This window comes from Pipra filicauda, unplaced genomic scaffold (genome assembly GCF_003945595.2).
Source record: "Pipra filicauda isolate LSUMZ 115617 unplaced genomic scaffold, ASM394559v2 scaffold72_size3293161_pilon, whole genome shotgun sequence".
Taxonomy (NCBI): domain Eukaryota; kingdom Metazoa; phylum Chordata; class Aves; order Passeriformes; family Pipridae; genus Pipra; species Pipra filicauda.
In genome coordinates this window covers 149,705-171,272 of record NW_024104898.1, presented here as the reverse complement: position 1 = coordinate 171,272, position 21,568 = coordinate 149,705, and the positions used below count along the sequence as shown (strand labels likewise).

The 21,568-nt window shown below is 39.8% G+C and overlaps 2 protein-coding genes across 5 annotated transcripts in view; both read left to right on the top strand.

Annotated features, from left to right (window-relative positions):
• The window catches only part of HEATR5B (HEAT repeat containing 5B), a 57,618-nt gene extending 43,945 nt beyond the window's left edge, over nucleotides 1–13,673 (top strand). For both annotated transcript variants that reach the window (XM_039389455.1, XM_027735168.2), the window contains exons 33-37: nucleotides 1,585–1,854; nucleotides 3,853–4,077; nucleotides 6,017–6,168; nucleotides 9,121–9,334; nucleotides 10,919–13,673. In XM_039389455.1, the coding sequence (XP_039245389.1) occupies nucleotides 1,585–1,854; nucleotides 3,853–4,077; nucleotides 6,017–6,168; nucleotides 9,121–9,334; nucleotides 10,919–11,223 (1,166 nt within the window). In that variant the 3' untranslated portion in view covers nucleotides 11,224–13,673. The remainder of the gene's footprint in view (nucleotides 1–1,584; nucleotides 1,855–3,852; nucleotides 4,078–6,016; nucleotides 6,169–9,120; nucleotides 9,335–10,918) is intronic.
• A 1,228-nt stretch (nucleotides 13,674–14,901) lies between these two features.
• Nucleotides 14,902–21,568, top strand: part of STRN (striatin) — a 71,034-nt gene continuing 64,367 nt past the window's right edge. For 2 of the 3 annotated variants that reach the window (XM_027735172.2, XM_027735171.2), the window contains exon 1: nucleotides 14,903–15,293. In XM_027735172.2, the coding sequence (XP_027590973.1) occupies nucleotides 14,988–15,293 (306 nt within the window). In that variant the 5' untranslated portion in view covers nucleotides 14,903–14,987. Of the gene's footprint in view, nucleotides 15,294–21,568 lie in introns of all 3 variants that reach the window. The other variant, XM_039389491.1, reaches the window with a different exon arrangement.

Genomic DNA, 21,568 nt, shown 5'->3' with positions numbered 1-21,568 from the left:
CTGGGCTGTGTTAGAAAAGCGTGACCAGTAGATTAAAGGGTATGGTTGTCCTTTCAGCTTGAACTTGTGAAGATGCATCTGGAGCAGTGTCTAGTTTTTTTTGCCCTTCCTTCTCATTCTGAATAAGAGACATGTTGACAAACATGAGGGAAGTTCAGTGAAGACCCACTAAGCTGCTTAGGGAGGTGAAGTATGTGACCCCATGAGGAGAGGCTGAGAGAGCTGAACGTGTTTAGTCTGCAGAAGGGAGGGTTAATATGGGATAGAATAGCAATCCCCCTTCTTAAAAGGGATTTAAATACAAGGCCAATCCAGAGACTTCTGAAAGGCGTGTGGTAGAAGAACAAGAGGCAATGGACACAAATTGCAGTAATGGAAATCCAGATGGGATACAAGGAAAAAAATTAGTCATTGTGGGAGTGGTGAAGCAGTAGAACAGATGTCCAGGGATGTTGTGGCATCTCCATGCTTGCAGATATTTAACACTGAACCAGGAGTCTGAAACTAGCATCAGTCTGAAAGCTACTTTCTGAGGTACTTTTAGTAACCTCTTCCTTTTAGCAGAGAGTCTCCCTGTTCAGTCATCCCTTTACCATTTCTTTAAAAATCTCACATATGTACTGTTTCCATCTTTGCTAGGTAAACTAGTTTCCAAGTGGCAACCTGGTTAAGTTAGGTCTGCTGTATTTTCTGTTACCTGAAAGAAGTGAATTAAAACCCAAAGAATATTCTCTTACTACGGAACATTACTATCTTAATCTGGCACAATATACTGTTCGTAAAAAAAACCCCAACTGATAGCTTTTGCCCATTTTCCACATAAAAACAGGGAGAGGATTTTGCTGGAACTCGAGCCAGCACAAGTGAAAATGCAGGCTCTGTTCCTTCATATGAATTAATGGAATTGTTTGCTGTCAGCCCAGTAAGCTGCATTTTTCAAATCGATGAATGTGATAACAGTAGCAATCATTTAAATTCACAGGAGCTATATAGGGGTAGTTCAGGCCAGCTTTGACTTACTGAATCTCTGTTGCTGTTTACTGGGAGAAGGAAAGACTGCAGCTGGCCAAGCTGCCATCAAAAGAGAGGCTTTTTGAACTGAATACACTCAAATCATGAACTCAGACATAGAATCCTACAATGCTTTTCTGTTCTCTTATTTCATAATCAATTTAGGCTGGAATAAGATTTTGTCAGGGTAGAACATATAATTAATAACTATTAAATTAAAAAAATATTGTCCCGCCTGTTTATTTGGCAGCCTTTGCTGTTAATTTTATAATCAGTTTTAAAAGAAGCAAAATAATTAACTGCAGTTTTATTGTGTGTAAGAATACTCTTTTTTTCTAGTTCTGGATGGATTTTTAGTAAGTATTGTTGCAATCACAATACTTCTGAAGCATTTTAAATGCCTGTAAGTCATTCTAACTAAAACATTTAGTTTGACATGAGCCGTATTTGTGCTATCTTATTGTAAAGCAACTTTTTCTTCTTGATTTTTAACTTTTTTGTGAAGAGTTTCACGTAATCTTTGTTATGGGATCTCCCTTAACTGTCTCCTCATACATTTCTTTCTTTTTTCAGATGAAGATGATAATGAGGAAAAAGAAAATCGTGTTGCTTTAGGAGAGGGAGGTGCGAGTGGTGGTCTCGTGCCTGGAAAATCTCTAGTCTTTGCAGCCATGGAATTGCTCATGTTTATCCTAGTACGACACATGCCCCATTTGAGTTCAAAAGTGTCTGATTCTCCAAGTCACATTGCTGCCAAATCCCACCTCTCTGAGGAAAGTGCTCGTCTTGTGGCTGCCACCATTAATATTCTGTCTGAACTGCCTTCTCTCTGTTCTCCAGCAGGTAAGGTATTGTAACAGCATATATGTAACAGAATATGTGAGTAACCACTAGGTTACTCTAGTGGGAGTGCCATGAGGATATGATGCTAAAAATAAACTGTAAATATATTGTAATGAGATGCTTTAAGTGTCATCTATTGATAAGTATGTTTAGGTTGTAAACTAAATTAAGAATTCAGGCTTTTCCAGTGAGCAGCATAAAGGAAATTATTTGACTTTAAATTTTGCACGTATGCTGCAAGTTTGCTGAGGAAATTAGCTCTGTGTAACTCTGATTTTATTGTTGGGTTTTTTTCCCTTTTTTCATGATTTTGAAACATTATGGCAAAATTTAATCATATTGTAGAAGAACACAGGAATCTTTAAATTCCTGAAAAGTTCATAAAGCAGCATCTGTATGAAAAGAGAATCCTGCTGAGAAAAAATCAGTGCAGTTCAGCTGCAGTACACTTGGTTTTGCAGCCGTTGGCTGTCAGTCATTCCAAATGTGACTCTAACCTAAATGGAGCTTTCTTCTGCCCCGAAAGACTGTCACAAAGGATATGTGTAAACAAGGGTAATTGCACTGAGTGAAGTTCAGGGGTAAAGGACATAGTTCCATGGGAAGCTGCAGTCTTTGAGTTTTGCTTTTCAGAGAACAAATTGCTTTAAGTGTTGTCTTGAGGATCTTTGGAAAGTTTCACACACTGATATAGATAATGTATTTGGACAAAGTCATACTCAAAAGACAGTATGGCCTGTCTTCAAACAGACAGTTTGTGTCTTGCAATTCTTTAAGGAACAGTAGATTTTGAGTTGATCTGGAATCCTACACTGTTTTTATTTGATTCCTAGTTCTTTTTCCTTTTTTTTTTTTTTTTTTTTGAGAGGAGGGCAATGGGGAGAAGGGTGCACTAAAAGAATAACAGTAATACTTCTGTGTTGTCTGGAGTGAAGGTGTGCCCCCCAGCATTTAACAAGTGGCTACTAAAAATAGATCAGAAACTACTATTAGTCTACAGAGACTGATAGAGTCTGGGTTTTTTTCTCATTCAGAAGATGTAGCCAGCTGATAGGTGTAGGGAAGTGGAAAACATTTGTGTTAATTGAGCCTTTGGATGTAAGGGATGTAAGGGAAACTAAACAAAAAGAACTCATCACTTTCTGTGATCAAGTGGTTTTTTGTCTTCCTCTTTCTTTCAAATATGAGCATCTTACAGTCTTCATTGGACAAGATCCTGGGCAATCTGATCTTCAAGAATTGCTGCTTTGATAGAGGGAGTTAAACTAGATGACCTCCAGCAGCCCCTTCCTGTCATAATTGTTCCACTTAATGTATTTATCCTTACAGATTCCCAGAACTAGGAACATGACAGGATTTATGTTTCCACAGATGTGGGAAAATGAGGTATAGAAAAGATACAGAAAGAGACTTGACTGTCTCAAGTAACCTGCAGATTGATATTGTGTGCCTAAACCCAATAGCACCCTTCTTTCAATCCTGCAGGGGCTTGAAGTCTACATGTGTTCTTGAAACTCCTACAGCTTCTGCCCAGGATGTGAGACACACAGATATCTTCCTTACTTTGCTCTGGGGCTTTTACTACACACCATCTTCCTTGGAAGGTGCTATGACTTGCTTTGGATACCTGTTTCCAGGCCTCTTACTCTTGTTTAAAGAACCCTAGCGATATGCAGATCTTGCAAACAATCTGGATGATGTACCATGTATCACATGCCCTGTAGGACAAAGCTTTAACAGCTGAATCATCATTCCTGAGTTGACATCAGCATTTCAAGCGTTGGCTTGTATGACTTGTGTTAAGATACACTTCAGTAGTACTGATGAATGAATTTGGTGATAAAATGTTGAATGGCATGTGTCACTTGTTACCTGAATTGCAGGTTATCTTGGCATGTCCTTTGTTTCCAACCATATATATGCATATTGGGAAAGCCAAAGAGGTTATCTACCACACTTCAGAAATTCTATTTTATCTTTTTTTTCTTTTTTTTTTAGGGTGTATGACAATCTTACCTACTATCCTATTTCTGATAACAAGAGTATTGAAAGAAACAGCAGTAAAATCGGCAGATAACCAGGTCCCACCTCCAGTTAGTGCAGCCCTTCAAGGGATAAAAACTATTGTTACTCTTCCAACAGTCAAGACTGATGAAACTCAGAAACAATGGACAGGTCTTATCCGTAGCACTCTGGCATCTATCTTGGAAGATTCTCAACCTGGTAAGTAGTTTCTCATTGCAGCAGAGTTAAAATTAAAGAGAACTTTTTGTGATGAAAAGGCAAGTATGGTATCTGCCTATAATTTTATGTAAGACCTAAGTGCAGAGAGCATAACTTATCAGTTGCTAAACAGATTGATTTGAAGAAAAGCACAACATTGGCTTTAATAAAATACAGTTGCATCTCAAGAGTTCGCATCCCAGATTTGTCCTTGTTTGGTCTGTTTTCTTTGACAGTGTTGATCATTACCTCCTGTTAGAACTTTTCTCTTTTGCAACTCATCGTGCAGCCCTGCCTTTCTCAGGTTTTGCACTTGCACAATTCATATAGTCTTTAATGACAGTAAGTGTTAAAGTTAATTGAGTGTGAAGACAGCAACAGATAATTGTAGCAAGGTTTGGACTGAGTAGGATACTCACAATAGTGTTACAAGCTTTCAGTGGCAAGAAAGAAATCTTACCCCTTCCAAAAAAAACCCCTGTTACTCACCAGCAGGATGGATACTGTGTCTCTTCAGAGAACTGCAGACTACTTCTCTTGGTTCACATAGGTGCTTTGCCTTGCCCTTCAAAAAGTAAAAAAGATGTACAGTCTCATCTGCATAGTTAGCAAAAGAGAGACACGAACAGGGAAAAAAACATCCCGTTACATTGCCAAGGAGCCATTTGTAGAGAGTGAAGAGGTTGAATGGAGCTACTCATGTGAGAAATGGGAAGCGAGTAGGTAATTGGAAATGATTCTGAAATGTCCAAAGGGGGAGGATCACTAGATTTGTGTTAACCAAGCCAAACTTCTAATTTGATTTATCGCATCAGCTCTTGTCTTCCAGCCTTTTGTTGCTGTAAAGATTCCCCAGTCCCTCTTTCTAGAAACATTACTGGCTTTAGGCTTTTTTGCAGACTTCAGAAATCTTTCTTGCTTCCTTGCAAGAGTGTATGTTTTCCTTTTCCTTTCCAGTTTTCTGTGAAGTGGGATAGCTCACACATAGAAAAATCTAAGCAAAGTCTACTGCATACAATTACAAGTCTCATCATTCAATAAAATTTAAACAAGCTTAAATTTAAATAATGTAAGGAAAGTTGTCACTTAAAATGCTTGGAGTAGTTTTTTTGAAGTGAAGTTTCACATCATGGTTAAGCCAATTGAGTGACTGGCTGACATCTATAAGGGGCAGTCATGCTGTTTTTCTTTTTTGCTGACTTTATACATGCTGTTTCTTTGTGCCTCTCAGAGGAGAACAGAACCAATCTGGCCAACCAAATCAGCAGAACAGTGTTTTTTATATATATTATAATAGTTTATATAAAAATATACATTTTTTTCTTCCTGTTGTAAATTCATGAATGAGATCTGTGAAGACAGAGCTTGTGCACAGAAAAAAAAAAAGACAATGGCAAATACAGGCTATTTGAAAAGCAAGAAATGTTAAACTAGTACTGTTCCTATTGGTGACAGGTGGCTGTCAGATCAACTAGTCTGTTCTGTGAAACCTCATGTTAAGTAAAAGTTGTTGCCGTGCTGGATGTCAGTTCCTTACTCTGCTGTATCAGCTGGATAATAAAACTAAAATGAGATAAATCTTTAATGGAGAAAGGATCTAAAAAAATAGACTTTTTTTCTCTCTTGTTTACACATTGAAAACAAATAATATGACTTGGTCTGAGAAAGTGTGGGTGATGATGTTTTCCTTAATACTTAAGTTTCAGAAAGTTTGACTTCTTTTATTAAAACAACTATTAGAATAGAGTTGTTCAGCTTTTTGTCAGTCACAATCAATAATGACAAAGTGATTTTGTAATAATTACATGCGTGTGTAGTTGCAAATAATTTCAAGTACCTATATTTCCTTTTTGAGTTTATCTGTGTTCACTGTCTTTTATTAAGTAAATTCTAAAGCCTTTTGGAATAAGCTAACAGCATGTTTGATTTTGTTTTTCAGAAGCCTCTAAACCTATTCTTGATGAAGTAAGCATACTTACAGCTATTGCTCTCTTCCTTTGGTCAGCAAGCACTGAAATAATTGGAGTGCAGTCTTTACAAAATGGATGTATGAACAGATTTAGAAGTGCATTAAATTCCTGTGATCCTTGGGTAAGATCGTGTTATGGGATTGTGAATGGTATATAGGCAACAAAAACTAATTGTCATATATTTAACACATTTCCTGAATGATGCCTTTACTTCAGGGACAGATACTGCATGTCAAAATAATTAGAATTTTCGACCATACCTTATTGAAATTCATGAGCAAAATAACCCAAACTAAGTGCTTCTAGATAAAGTGTGTTCATAGCCTGGTGCCAGATTCTTGACTTGGAGCTTCTTAAAAGACAAAACCAATCTTTAGTATGTGAAATTTTTTCAAATGAAAAGGTTGTTTACCGGAGAGTGGCGACATCTCTACATTATGCTGATATTTTATAATACAAATTAACCATTTTTCTGTGGATAAAATTACAGCCCACATTTTTGATCAATTTCATATTTGTTTGTACAAAACCTGTACTTATTTTACATGTTCATACAAAATTCAGTTTAAGAGCAAAAATATAATGTTGTAGTTGCCGTCAGAGCATCTACAGATTGTGAATCATTTGTCTCTTGATTTCACTTCTGCTCTTCGGCTTGTCTTTATGAATTATCTTCTGAATTATTTTCTCATTAAATAGGAAAGTTAAAAAGTTGTAGACGACTTTGTTCAAGCAAGCTAATGCACTGTACGAATAGTTAAGCTTAACTTTTCCAGCCATGTATGTATCAGACAAGTCTGCGGGTGGGAGCTAAAGAGAAAAATCTGTAGTGTTTCCACAAGCCAGCACTGCAGAGATTCCTGAGAAAAAAACAGGCAAAAAATACGGATATGTTTAGGGTCACAGTGAGGCATGTAAAATCATGTTCAGACTGATAATTCTCCGTAGCAGGGCAGGTGTTTTCCAGCATGAACATAAAATTCTGTTTGTTTTGAAGCCTTACTTTGGATGGAAAGCTACTTAAAATTTTAGTGCATGAATGGAAATGTCAGTTATATTAAGCAGAAACTTTTATGTCATGATCTCTCTCCAGTCTGTATAAACACATGAACTGTGAGAGAAGTACATTTTTGCCCACCACCCTGCTGGAAAGCTGCCCGTCAGCTGGAACTTACCACTATTTTTGTAACTCACAGAGAAAACTTGGACAGCAGCCAGTCTGTGTCCATTCTCCTCTCACTAATGTGCAGTACATATAGTCTGTGATAGTTTTTGTGTGTTTATTCTAGGTTTTTAAATTTATTATACTCATTGTTGCAGTCAATAACTAGACACTTGTTTGTAATAAAAGCTTGGTACTGACTGCACTAAAAGCCTTGAACTGATTTAAAAAAAAAAGTCTTCTAAAGAACTATTGCTGCCTCATAAGAAATACAGGAGTAGTTTTGAAAGTATTGCCACCTGCAAAAGTCTGAAAAGGTTCAATATCATGTATAATAATAACCAGAAGTCTGGTGAGCTCAATTCCATTTTGTTCCAATCAGATAACTCACTTGAGAGACCCAAGTGTCTCAATGATAATGGACAGGTTTTACATGGGAGTGTACCTTATATGCTTTGAAGAAGCCCTGAGTTTACCTCACAGGAGTTTTTGTAGATTTCTGTGAATGCAGAATAGTCAAAAATTTTGTACTACAGAGATGGAGGAAAATAAACTCGGATGAAATTCTTCTGTCAGATGCAGTCATAAAATGCATTTGAAATACGTATGCAGTTAAGAAAATACTTCTACTCTTTATTTCAAAGGCTAATAATCTTTAGCATGATAACAAGCTAATAAGAAATGAAGTTTAAACAACATAGACAGAAAGGGAAGGGAATTATTAGGAGCGGTATGGAGAGATAGAGGAAAAATTTTTTGAAGCAGGTCGAAGATGATGCTGAGTACGATGCTAAGGGAAAATGTTCTTCTGTGGAGCTCCGTTAGAGCTACCATACAAATGATATTAGAATAAGTGTGATTTCTTCTGGCCTTAAATTTGAATTGTATAGAACACCTGCAGCTGTGTACTAGTGACCTGAGCTGCGTAACTTCTATTTTCTTACCATTAGTTTTTATTATCTGTGATTTTTATTCAATAGTTTTATGTATATATCTGTGTTTTCAGTGACCCTCAGATCTTCTAACAGATCACTGTGTCCAGTAGTACTTCCTCTAGAGCATTTCTGTTCAGCATGTGCTCAATAACTCATCCTGTTCAGACTTTAGTGCAGTTTGAAAACATGTGCAATGTTTTATCCTCTTATTTGGCGTGGGGTTTTACTTTTCCAAAGTTCTGGGTTATTCATGTGAGATTTTGAAGGAAGATTGTTGTACACCCAAAAAAAAGTATTCATGAGTTCATCTAAACAAGATCATCAGTGAGTTATTTTCCCAAACCTTGGCATTAATAATCTCTGCTTTCCGCAGAGAGGGAGGAGGGAAAAAGAAAAATAGAAGGAAGACAAGGAGAGCATTCTGTGATCCAGCTCACAGTATGGCTACCTGTGTACTCCTATGCTACTACCAGCACAAGATGGGGAATGAGAAGGAAGGATGGACAGGCCTGACACTTTTGGCTACAGCCTTGATTTGAGTTAGAGCAATAAGATCACTTTGATCTGAGTAATTTTTATGGGCTGTGTTACCCTTCTGGGATTGGAATAGAATATCATGATTTTGAAGATTCATCTACTATTAGAACTGGTGGTTCTGAGACTTAAAGATGTAGTTCACTGTGAACCAGTGTAACTGACTTATATGACATTAACTATGCCTTTATTTTCTCTGAGTTTATATTATTACTGCTTTTTAGTACCTGCATGTTCTTTCTAATTGGCCTTCCTTTTATTGAAAACTGGGCTAATACTGTTTTAGCAGATGGGCTGCGTTGCTGCTTTCCTCTTATTCAGTATGTTTCCTTCCCCTTTAGTAGTCTTTTTTTTATTATTGTTATAGATAACAGAGTTTATTAGAATTCTGTGAGTTAACAAATAACTTTGAGGACAGTGTATTTATCTTTGATTTGATTAGGTTCAAGCCAAGTGTTACCAGCTTCTGCTTTCTGTGTTCCAACACACCAATCGTGCCCTGTCAACTCCGTATATTCATTCATTGGCCCCTATCATGGTTGAGAAGTTGAAAGCTGTGGAAAGGAGCCGCCCGAACAACAACCTGGAGCTTTTAGCAGTCCAGGAAGGAATTAAAGTCCTTGAAACATTGGTCGCCCTTGGTGAGGAGCAGAATAGTAAGTATTTATGTTTCCTAGAGAAATGTGTAATGCTAAAATAGAATATTGAACATCAGAAACTCGCAGTTAGGAACTTGATGGCATAGTCACAAACAGAACGTGTGCGCAACATGCTTTTGTAATTACAGTACTAGAACTTTTGTATACATGAACTTGTATAGCACATACAGTATGATATACTGCAACCTTTGCATTTCTGGTGATTGCAGGAAAAAAATTTCTGAACATGAACTGCAGTAATGAGCGATGTTTTATTCTGTTTGGAAATGAGTAGTTCACACTAAGTTTACTTTTTCTCATTGTTAACTTCTACTTATTTTAGTGGACTTCTATCAGATTGCTTCTACCAGCTCAACAAAGTTTATCTAAAAAGCCCAAACAGTTGAACAGTACTGGTCAGAGTGTCTTGATTGTAAATGAAGCCTACTGTTTGCTTCAGTAGATAGAATACACAATTTATAGTTTAAGTTGGTTATTCTCTAACTGGAACAATGTGCATTCTGAAGACTTACTCTGCAGATATTTGACTTCAAATGCTGATAAAGTTCCTTGTAAAAATATTACTGTTAGTTTTTTGTGGGGTTTTTCTTTTGCTTGGTTTTTGTGGTTTGTTTATTTTTCCCCCAGCATACTCTTTGTTGGTATTTCTTTTTGTTGATGATAAAATACTAAATTTGTTGAGCCCCATTCTGGTTTGGGCACAGATGTTTGAAAGACATTTAAAATGAGAGAGAAACTGAAGCAAATGAGGAAACAGAACATCTGATTTTTGCTGTCTGGAGACAATCACCACATTGAGTATGAATTAGTCAAAACCTTTAGGGGAAAATAATCTACAAAATTTTAGATAAATGAGTTACCATTAATGTTTAAGTTCTTTGAGCTTAAAATGTACAATTAGCCTATTACACATTTTGAAGGCATACTTGTAGCCTTTCTGGATACAAACATTTACCTTATTGTTTAAGTTCAGCTGCCTTTTTTGTTCTGAAGGTCAACCCTCTTGATCCCTTTGCCATTTTGAGCTTTGGCCTCATTAGGTCATGCTAGGCCAAGTATATCTGCGGTGCTAGTTTTTGGATTAGAATCTTCCAGATTAATATAATATAATATAACAGCAGAAAACTTCCCTGACTTTTTTGTGAACATTTTCATACTAATAGTGGTTCACTTTATGCTCACTGGGGAGGCTGATACTCAGATTTGATTGAATAACGTTTCTGTCTTCCTGAAAAGTGTTTTGAAACCCTTTAATATGGTAGGCACTCTACATTTTACAATCTTTATCAATGATCTGCAATCAGATGGTGCAAAAGCATCTTTAAATAAGTGTCAGGATCAACATAACTGTAATGAACAATAATAGAAGTCTGAAACACAATTCTGGTAAGAAAGGTTTGAGTGATGAAAGGACAGGAAGACATCTACATTAAAGTTGGATTTTATTTGATAATTTTTTAATTACAGTGTTTATTGTCAGTTTTGAAAACAAGATTACCCTTATCAGTCTAGTAGCTGATAAAATTATTTTTATTTTGTTTTATTCTCTGATATGGCAATTTTTTTTTCTTTCACTTTTAGGAGTACAGCTGCTTGCCCTTCTCGTTCCCACTCTGATCTCCTATTTACTGAATGAAAATGCCTTCGCTTCTGCATCTGCAGCATCTAAGGATCTTCACGAGTTTGCACTTCAGAATCTAATGCACATTGGTCCACTTTACCCACGTGCTTTCAAGACAGTAATGGGAGCTGCTCCTGAATTAAAAACACGTCTAGAAACTGCAGTCCGAGCAAGTCAGGCCAGCAAAGCAAAAGCAGCTGCTAGGCAACCACCACCCACAGTACATTCCACCCCAACAATTAAACTGAAAACTAGCTTTTTTTGAATTACTTTTATTATTTTTGGACCATTAAGTAGTCAGAAGCATTACATTATCCCTGCATACATGTTTAATTTTGTGTAATTTGTATGTGAAAGGCTGTCTAATGGAGCTTTGTGTAATTACTTGAAATCCATGCATTACAAGGGAAGTGGTGTTACTTGTGTTTGTATAGATTTTTAGGAAATTGTGATCATATTTATGAATTTCTGTTATAAATTATCCACAAAAAGATTATTCTATATCTAAATACTTTTATTTATTTTTAAAAGCTCCCCCAAACCCTCCACTGGTTTTTGAAATCTGATGATTGTTATCCTACCATTGTGCCAACACACTAGCACAGTGGGGACGGAGGGAAGAAGAAAAACTGTTATGAAGTACTTACCCTGTACCGTGGGGAATTTCAAGTGTAGAAGTATGCATTTTTTCCTTTTAAAAACAAAGTAAGGAAGGAGATTGTCAGACTTTGTAGATCATCTCAGCTTGCATGAAAAAAACACAACAAAAGAGTTGAAAATTTTCAGCCTTTCTCAAGGTGAATGATCAAGCATGCTGTCTTAATGAGTTGTCCTTATTTATGTGGTGTATATTGCTTTCAAATTAGTTTCCATGCTTGAAAATGAATAAAGGATGCAAAGAATCTAATCCCCTATCTCTTCTAAGATAAAATTTAAGGGAATGCATTGGAAATTGAGTTTATAAAGAGAACTGCCTGCTATCTGCATTTTTGTAGGTGTAGATTTTGGCCCTTGTAAGGTGCTCTGTGTTTGCAGTCTTCCTGTTCTGCCAGCCACTGGTTGAGTATGTGATGAGTCAGTGCTCTGCCCTTTGTCCAGACTCATATTTGACCTTGCTGCAAGATTTTAGTCTCAGTGAATATATCATACCTGTAATCCTTGATAAAGTTTGCAAGCAAAATTACTGGAGTCCTTTGAACCTCTACTGACTCAGGGGGCAGAACACCAGTGAGAGTCAGGCTCCTCCAGTTTCTCCTTCCCCTACCAGGCTTTTCTTTTTTGAAAAGCACGTGACTCCCCTTGCATCTGGGTGAGTCTGGTCTGCAGATTTTGGAGCTTAGAGCTCAAATGCTGTGATTCCCAATGTCTGTCTGCTGCCAGGCCTCGCCCTTCCTATTGGCAGAAGTGTGGAACCATGTATTTTCTTGTGTATACAAGACTGACTTACGTGAATTTTTTGACACAGCTGTTGAATCTATGGGCTTCTAACTCACCGCCTCTCTTCTATAGGGATCTTTCTATACATTTTGCTTTATAGAGAGAAGCTACATAACTAGAGGCCTCAGCTAGGCCTGTTGAGTTTCATCTCTGATGTTTTTCTGGATACTCTGTGAAAACTGGGTATTTCAGATGCATCAACCTCAAATATAGCAAAGGGATAGTAAATAGAATTGATCATGATTCATAGCTGGTTGAGATATTTTTAGATCGCTATTTTTGCATAGTCACTTGCCTCTGGGCTTTCTATTTTCCTGTAAGACCTTATCTAATATCCCTTTGAGTACCTATGCAAAATGGTCAAGACAATGCTCTTCTGCCCTATTGCATTTGCTGTGTGCAAAATATTTAACATAAAATCAGAAAAGCTTTCATTTCACAGTGAACATTTTAATACTAAAGTGATGACAACAAATGGTGCATCCTCTAATCTCTCAATTTTTTTTCATAAAGCTGTTAACTTCTAAGTCTTGTTCCGTTGTTCTATAGGAGTAAAGATATATGTGGAAGTAAAAACAATATGCTGTACATGAGGAAGAAAGTAGTTTCACTACTTTTTTCATCTTAGTACGAGTAGTGGGAATTAAATTGATTAAAATATATCACTTTCTATTATGTGTTTCCAGCATTACAAAGCTGTATTGCTTAGAAGAAGTTCTAAATCTGTTTAACATTTGAGAGGAAGTATTATGGAAACTCTTTCAGTACAAAATTGAAGACAAACATTTTGCAAGTAAAACTAAGAAAACAAGTTTATAACCTGTTTTAGATTTCTTCCTCCCCACCAGATAGTCTAGTAAATAATGACTTCTTGGAATGATTTTAACTGTAATCAGGTTTTGTTTACCTTTTTATCTGAGCACTTTTAAGTTTTGGTTAGACTCTAGTTGACAAGATGTCTGAAAACTCAGAAAAGGAGGGGGGGAGGGAAGTGTAGCAACCAAGCATAACTAAGTCAGTAGAAAAAGAGAAATAAGTTAGCAGAAGGGAAAATGGTACTAGATAGAAGTAGAGGGATAGAGAAGGGAGAGGTTTTTCTTTGTATATTGTGTGGCTGTCTACAACATGCACAACTCCCATTTGTATACATCCTTCCCCAGTTTAGTCCTCGTTTGCTTCTCTGCTTACTCCTGATACTAAAGGTATAACCGTGTGGTTTTACATAATATTTTGGCATCAAATTTCATTTGATTAAAAAAACCCTGAAGTAACTCGAAATGTCTGTAGTGCTTATTGTTTGTCACTCTTTTTGTTGTTTTTCTTTGTCAGATTTTTTTAAATGTGCTCCGTTTCCCTTTCACATCTTTCATCTCTCTCTGCTGTTTCCTTCCTTTTTGAGTGAGCCTTGTTGTTCTACTCCAGTAGCACAGTCCCTCTTCAGTGCTTTCCCTTCAGTTCCCCTCTGCTCTCTGGAAGCTTCTTTAGTTGTCTTTCCCAAAGAGGTAGCCCACCAGCCACAGCTCTAACTCCGAGGGCAGGGTTATGAAGCAGGCAAGTTCGGTTTTGGAGCAGCCAGAAGGAAACAGGAAACACAGCCTGAGTAAGCAGTGGGGCACTCCTTGCATGCCCGGGGCATGGCGAAGGACACGAGAGTGGCACAAGCAGGAACCTTGTGGAAGCTCCTTGGTGGCATGTGCCATCTGTCACACACCTGTGGCACAGCCTGTTGGAGCAGCGTGTTTGTGTCTCCAGGAAGGCTCTGTTGCTGGTCTGCACATGGCAAGCCCAACTTCGCCTCTTTGTGCCTTGGGGAGAGGGGGAGAGGGCAGTGCTGCCAGCAGTTTGTGCCCTCTGCCTCACAGGATCTTGTTTTCCCTTTCCTCATGTGGGAACAGGCAGCGTGGCAATTCCTGAAAAATTTTGTGTTGCTCTCTTCCAGCATTCGAAACGATGTTCAAGAAACCCCTGCAGCCTTGGGCAGGATTTGCAGCTTTCGGCAATATGAGGCCGAGCACTGCTCAGAGCAGGGCCGAAGCAGAAAAGAAGGGGCTGAAAGAGCAGGGCCTGACCTGAGCATGTGGGACTGCTGCGAGACACCTGCCCTCCGTGTCCCCGGGGTGGGCTGCGGGAGTGCCCGAGCCGTTCAGACCCCGCTCGGAGGTGGAGGTGCCCACTGCCCTGTGCTCCTGCTGCAGCAGGAGCTGCCCTGTCCCTGCCGCCGCTGCCGCACCCCTGCCCAACCCACCGGTCCCGGGGGCGCGCTGCCAGCGGCCCTGCCGGTCTCCATCTCGGGGCTGAGGCTCAGCCGCCAGAACACCATCCCTCGAATTAAGGGCGGTGAGGGGAGAAGGCGGCGATCGGGGAATCCTCCCCGCCCTCCATCGGAACTACATTTCCCAGGATGCTGCGAGAGGTGCGGGCGGGTCGCTCTCCGCGCTGTCCCCGTCGGGCCGCCGTAGCGGCGGGTGGGGGTGGCTGTCAGGCGGTGACGGCGGGCGGGACGCGCCCAGGTTGTTGCTGCTGCTGGTGCTGGTGCTGCCGGGACCTCCGCGGCGGGAGCGGCGGCGGGAGCCAGGCGGACCCGGCCCGGCCATGGACGAGCAAGCAGGGCCCGGCGTCTTCTTCAGCAACAACAACAACAACAACGCGCTGCTGCTGCCGCCGCCGGCGGGCGGGCCGGGGCTCGAGCCGGGCGAGGCGGCGGCAGCGGCGGCCGCCGCGGCAGTAGCGGGAGGAGGCGGCGGCGGCGGGGGGGTCGCAGCCTCCGGAGCCGCCGCGCCGCTGTCGGCGTCCCGGGCTCAGTACAGCGTGCCGGGCATCCTGCATTTCCTGCAGCACGAGTGGGGCCGCTTCGAGGCGGAGCGCGCCGAGTGGGAGGCGGAGCGGGCGGAGCTGCAGGTAACACCCGCGACCTTCCACCCCCCCGCGCCCCCGGCTCCGCTGGCCGCTCCCCCTCGGTATCGCGCGTCCCTGGGCAGCCGGAGGAGCGCGGCCGCCCTGGGCGCTGCCATGGCTCGTTCCTTTCCCCGGGAGGGAGCGGCCGCCGGGGCTGTTTCCCTGTCCCCGGGGGCGGCCGCCGCCGGGCGAGGGGCGGGACGTGGCGGCCCCGGCCCGGAGCGGCCGCTCCCGCCGCCTCTCTGCAGTTCTCCGAGTGCCCCTCGGGGCCGGCCGCCCAAACTTGACACCAGTTTCGTAACCCCCTGTTAAAACCTGCCCCCGTCGTGCCGCTGCCCCGCCGCTTGTGCCGCAGCTGCCCCCGGCTCGCAGCCCCTCGGCCCCCGGGCCTGGCCCGTGAGACCCGCTGGAGCCCCTTCGGTGCTGTGGGACACGTTATGTGGTGTTTTCGGTTGAAAAGCGATGGGCTTGATACGCTTATTAGTGCGTGAAAGGACTGATAGGGATCTTGTGGTTAAAGAACTTCTGAACTGCTGGCCTAGAGCCATTGCTGTCAGATACTTCAGTGATGGGTATGTTGCATGAACTCCAATAACAGTCGATAGTGCAACCTTCGTTCCTCTTTGGCGTTGTTTACTAGAAAATCTCTGTTGTAAACCTTAATGCTGCCCATGTTACCAGCAGCCCACTGTTTGATTCTCATTTGGCCATGTTTGAGACTGAAAAGTGTCTACTCGTTTTCCTTTTGAGGTCTCCTTTCTTTGTCTCTTGCTTCCTGTCCATCTCTTTCCTTTCTACGTCTTTCCTTGAAAGTACTGTCTTTGTCAAGAGAGTCTCTAGTCTGTTTAGCAATGCAAACCACTTCTGTTTTTTGTTGGTTTTTTGGGCTTTTTTTTTTTTAATCTTTTTAATTGTACTTTGTATGGTAACATCAAACAAGTGCTCTGAGAAGAGCGGAAGATGTGACGTTCTTTGCTGAGGGTTTCCTTGTAGGAATTTAAAGAAAGTGGTCATGAGGACAAGGGAGTAATTTTTGTGTTAACTGCAATGATTAAATGAGAAATTTGTTAGTAACTGAATCATGTTTCTATTCACTACATCCAGTAATTACTATGTAGAAAGTAACTAGCTTAGCTATCTATAAGAATAACATCCACTGGAGGCTCATAAATATCTTGACATTTTTTCATAGCTGATACAGACATCAAATATCGCTTTTGACAAAAAAAATCTATTTTACAGGACCTAAGAAATTCTGCCAGTGTATTGAAAGTAATAACACTTTGCATATTTGTAGTTCCCTTCAAGAGAGGCTAGCATGCCATTCCTTCTTCCCCAGGTATCCCTCAAAAGCTTGATGTTATGGATGAGATAGAGGAAAGAAGTGGAGTATTTAAACTATTTGTCAAAGTCATGCATTATCAGTGACAGATAACCCCATCACAAGTTGTTTGCTTGAATGCCTTTGACTCTTGCCAAAACATCTCAATAAAGTTATAATTAGCTGTGGCTGGCAATGCCATGAGCTGTAACAGCATTTATCTACTGCAGAGTCATGTTCAGGAAGGTGCAAAATTCTTGGCTCTCTCTATAGGCATCAGGCATTAAACGTCTGCTGTGACCATTTGCAGATGAATGTTCTTGGATCCATGTGAGAGGTTTGTTAGAGGTTCAGCAACTACAGGATGGCTTTTAGAAATTGTACATGTACACAGGAAGGATGAGCAGCATTAATTAAATGTCCTGTGCTCCTTCTGAAGCCTTTTGTTGGTCTATATATTTGGAAATGTTTAACAGAATAATGGAAATTTGAGGTTGGGCAGTTTCTCTCTGTTGAGATAAACATGCAGTGCTCCCCATTGTACTTTACTAGTCTTCTATCCAATGCAAGTTCCAGTGCTAGATTATCCACTCTCTTGGGAGGCTGTGTGGCAAAGGACCTATTTTGTATGGTGGCTTTAGTATCCCATAATTTTTTCCGGCAATTCATCTAGTTTCTTAGAGGTAGCTTTCTTTCATCTCCATCAGTTTTTCTTCCCATCAGTGCCTATATTTTGTTTTCCCTGGCAAGTATTCATGTTTACTCTGATTTTCTAATTATTTTTCTTGAACCTTTTGAAATTATTGTTGCCTCTGTTGTATAATCTTCCTCATTCAGAGTGAAAGAGGACTTCAATATTTATATCTATGCAAGCATCATTAGTAAGCTGTGTATGTCAAGTAAGAAGGAAAATAGATTCATATAGGGTTCCCCTAGATGCTTATCTGCTGATTACATATTTCACTTTTAGTGCTTGCTTTCTGTTTACAGTACTTTGACATCTGCAGATCGAAAAATTATCCTAAGAATAGACTTTCATGATGCCCTGTGAAGTAATTAACTAGAATAAAGACTAACGTTATTAATCCTCATTTAAATGTTCACAAACAGTGCTTTATGGCATTATAATTTATTTTCATATCTTTCAGAAATTATTAATTTTCCTTTTCTTAGGTTCTTCTAGCAGCTGCTTGGGAGAGTTGACAGGAAAGGGTTTCCAGTTCTGCAAGAGTTTTAAACTCTAGATTTTTTTCATTCTGCATTTTTCTGGACTGTGTTTCCGAAACATTTCAGAGTTGTCATTATGTGTTGGACAAGCCCATCCCAAAATAGCCAAGGGTTTGATCAAATGCATATGCAGGGCGCTGAAATCCGTATCTTTGCTTGAGGCAAGCAGCGGTTGAGCTGCCTTCCATGTTGGTGTCTTGCCTGAACCATACGTCTTCTGACTGGTTGTGAGTGATGGTTGTGGATGTTATTTCCCTTTTAATTAGCCATTGCCCCCAGGGGAGAGCGATGAGGACTCTGTCCCTGTGGCTGGGACCCCACAGAGCCAAGCGCTGCCGATGCCCGTCCTTGTCCCAGCAAGTGACAATACTGTCAAGCTCTGCTGCTTCAGGGCTGGATGAGCTTGGAAGGCCTCTGTGTGTGTTTGTGTGTGTGTGTGTGTATGGCTTTTGTTTTGACTAGAAATTTTGTCTTTGCAAGCAATGCATATGTTGCTGTGGAAAGTTTTCCTTCTGACAAACATTTTTCTGGCAAAAAATGCAGTTTCGCACATTTTGGCATTTCTCTGCGTTTCGCAAGTGGTCTAAATTGCAACAAACTGCTATGCTGTATGTAACTGCGTGTATAGCCCCCCTCCTGCCAGGGAATTTTCCAGCTTTTGTCCTCTTCACTACTGCGTTTTAATTTCTTCTAACTAGTAACTGTTTCTTTAGAGTAGTAGACTGCATAGGAGTGGTGGGACCCGATAGCATTACAAGAAAATTGTTTTTCCTGGGTAAGCTTTCCTTTGAAAAGGTTTGCAAGGAAATTAGGGAGAATGGGTGGATACAATGTGCTTGTGTTTCCACAACTTTGTTAAAAATATTCCTTGGAGGACAGTGCCAAAAGAAAAAGAAAACACTACCCAAACGATAGGGAAAGAGATAATGAAATGAGATAAAATGTGGTTAAATGATAGCAAACAGCTGTAATAGAAGGAATGTGGTGGAAATAACAGATAAGCACTTGAGATCGGATATGGAAGTCAGATTTGGTAATGTTAGCTCTCTGGGTGGGGGTCACGGATGGTGATCTTTCCCCTTGCTGCTGCTTTCCTCCTGCAAGAGGCAGACAGTGAAACCAGGCACGTTACATGGTAAGATTGTGTCCTTGGAGATAGACAAGTTAAAGTAATGAGGAGAAGGGGCAAATCAGACAGATGGCTGTGGCTATTTATAGTGTGGTTTAGGACATTCGTTACTTGATTCAGAAATTGTTGATATTTACAGTTTGTTGGCTTTTAGATAACAGTCCTCTTGTTGGATTAAGTTTCTAGTTAAAAATCATTCTGATAGCTGGGTAATCTGTAATTGTTCTTCACAGAAAAAGTAATGAGCAGTGAGTTGGTGAAATCACTTATTAAGGTAATTAAAAACTCCTGAAGATTTGGTTTAACCAATAAAATAGAAGATAAAATACAATTTGAAGAAGTTCTGTATAATATTTTCAAATATGATGATGTGGGTCAAATTTCTGAGATTCGCTGTGAAAGATAAATTGGCAGAAGTGCTGTAGAAGTCTTCTGTAAAATTTTTTCTCTTAAGGCAGATACTACAAAAAACTCTGGTTAAATACCTCTCCACTCCAGAGAAGCAATAATTTCAACTTAATTGTTTTATTTATGTCAGATAAATCAAAAGAAAGACGGAAGAAAATAAACCATGGTCAGAATACTGAGCTGTGTTTAGTTGGGAAAGATGGTACTAAATGGGTCTTGGTGACTATCATATATCCTTTCTTTTGCAAACTTTTAAAGCAAACTTTCTATTTGCCAAATTCATGTAAAGCAAAGGAGAGAAACCTCTGTGGTCTTCTCTTTGCTTATATTGATGTTTGCCAGTTAATTCCAGTATACTCATTGATAAGCTCTCATGGCTTGTTTTATTTGAGCTGGGATACTAGTGGGAGTAAATGTTCAGTGATGAAAGAGCATTATAGAAATTTGTAGAAGCAGAATGTAAATACAAACCGATGAGACTGGTTCTTTGCACATTTGTACCTGGTTTTTAAAGTTGTTTGATTATTTTTTTTTTCAATTGCATGAATGATCTGACTATTTCCTAGCATCAGATATTCCCATTCTTCTCAAATCTATTAAACCTATAATTTAAAGTGTAGTGAAAACATGTTTCTTAAATGGGCCTAAGTCATTTAGGAAAGTAAATATTGACAGAAAGTTGCATTTAAAAAAACCAGAGCATTTTATATTTTTCATGATTTGCTGTAGAATTGTTGAATTAAGCAAAAATGGAATAAATGGAGAGCTTTGGTTTTCAGTGTCAGGTTAGCATATGGTGAAATATCCCGCGTGTCTTTACTAGTGTACATTTATAATTTCAGTTGGTATTTCTGTGGCCTACTCAAATTTTAGCCCTTCTTTTTCTGTTGAAAGTCTTGACTCGTCAGTTTTATTGCATCAGGAATGTTTGAACAACAAGTTGCAAATGTAGCTTAGCCTTTATTGACATTTCAGTAGACAGGGAAACTTTGTTTAATTTTAGAACAGGCTGTGTAAAATTCCCCAAGGAAGGTCACATGTATCTCCAGAGACTTTTGGTTCATCTTAATTTATTGCTGAGTGAACTAAGACTGTACAAATACCAAGCCTTAACTAAAACTGTTATCAGCACACAGTTTTCTGAGAAAATAGCTATTGGTCAGCAACCTACTCACATATTTGGCTTCACAAGGCTGCCAAGCCTTGTCAAGTCCTCCTAAGTTTTTTAGCCAAAAAGTGACAAGAACTGATTTTAAAGTAGATTAAGGATTGTTTTGTTGTCTTTTTAAATGCTGAGAATGGCTTAGATACCTGAAACAACTCTTCTGAATCATTTCAGAATGCTCTTAATCCAAGCTTTGCAGACAATACACTAGAAGTAAAAATACTCTGAAATGTGAAAACAAAGGTTCACTTTATCTGAGTGACCTGTACTGTATGGACCTGTAGATGTATTCATCCAGAAGATGTTCTTTTCCTATTTGAAAAGAGTTTGCTATATGCTCACCAGTATTGAATATATTGAAAATAGCCCAGCGACAAAGAAGTTAAATTAAAAATCGCAGTGTGGAAAGACTGCATTTTTTCTGCTCTTAGCCAGGAATATGTTTCCCTTTAGGGCAGTCACATAGGACAGGATTGCAAAAGCATCAGAGCAAAAATGGCATGCATGATATTCATATCCAATCTTGTAAACAGGAGGTGAGAACAAACTCATTTATTTTTGTATCTGTTTCACTTGATGTCCTAGTCAGTTCAGGGTGGTTCAAGCAATTCATGCTTGAATACAAGGAGTAGCTGATCCTGGATGTAGGTATGAGGAATAGGAGTGTGCCAATTGCCTCTGCAAATGCTTGTGTGGTCAAGTCTGGTTCACGACTCTTTTTGTTACTGAAGCCAAATCTAAAAATCTCCTCCAGATTTGTTCTCCCTTGTCTTGCCATACCCCAAGTGATTCATTCAGCCTGTGAACTTCCATTGTCTCAGTTTAAATGTGGGCCATGAGTCTGTTTATCAGCTCTGGTGCTGACTGCTGTCGCTGCATTTCTGCCATTCTTGTACAGCAAGTGGAAAGGAATTTGAGCATTTGCAATTTAGACTCCAGCTCATAATATGTGATTATTTTGTGACATGTCATTTCAGTGTTGCCTATAGAATTACAACATCACGTTTAAAAGTTGCACTCTTTTTGTG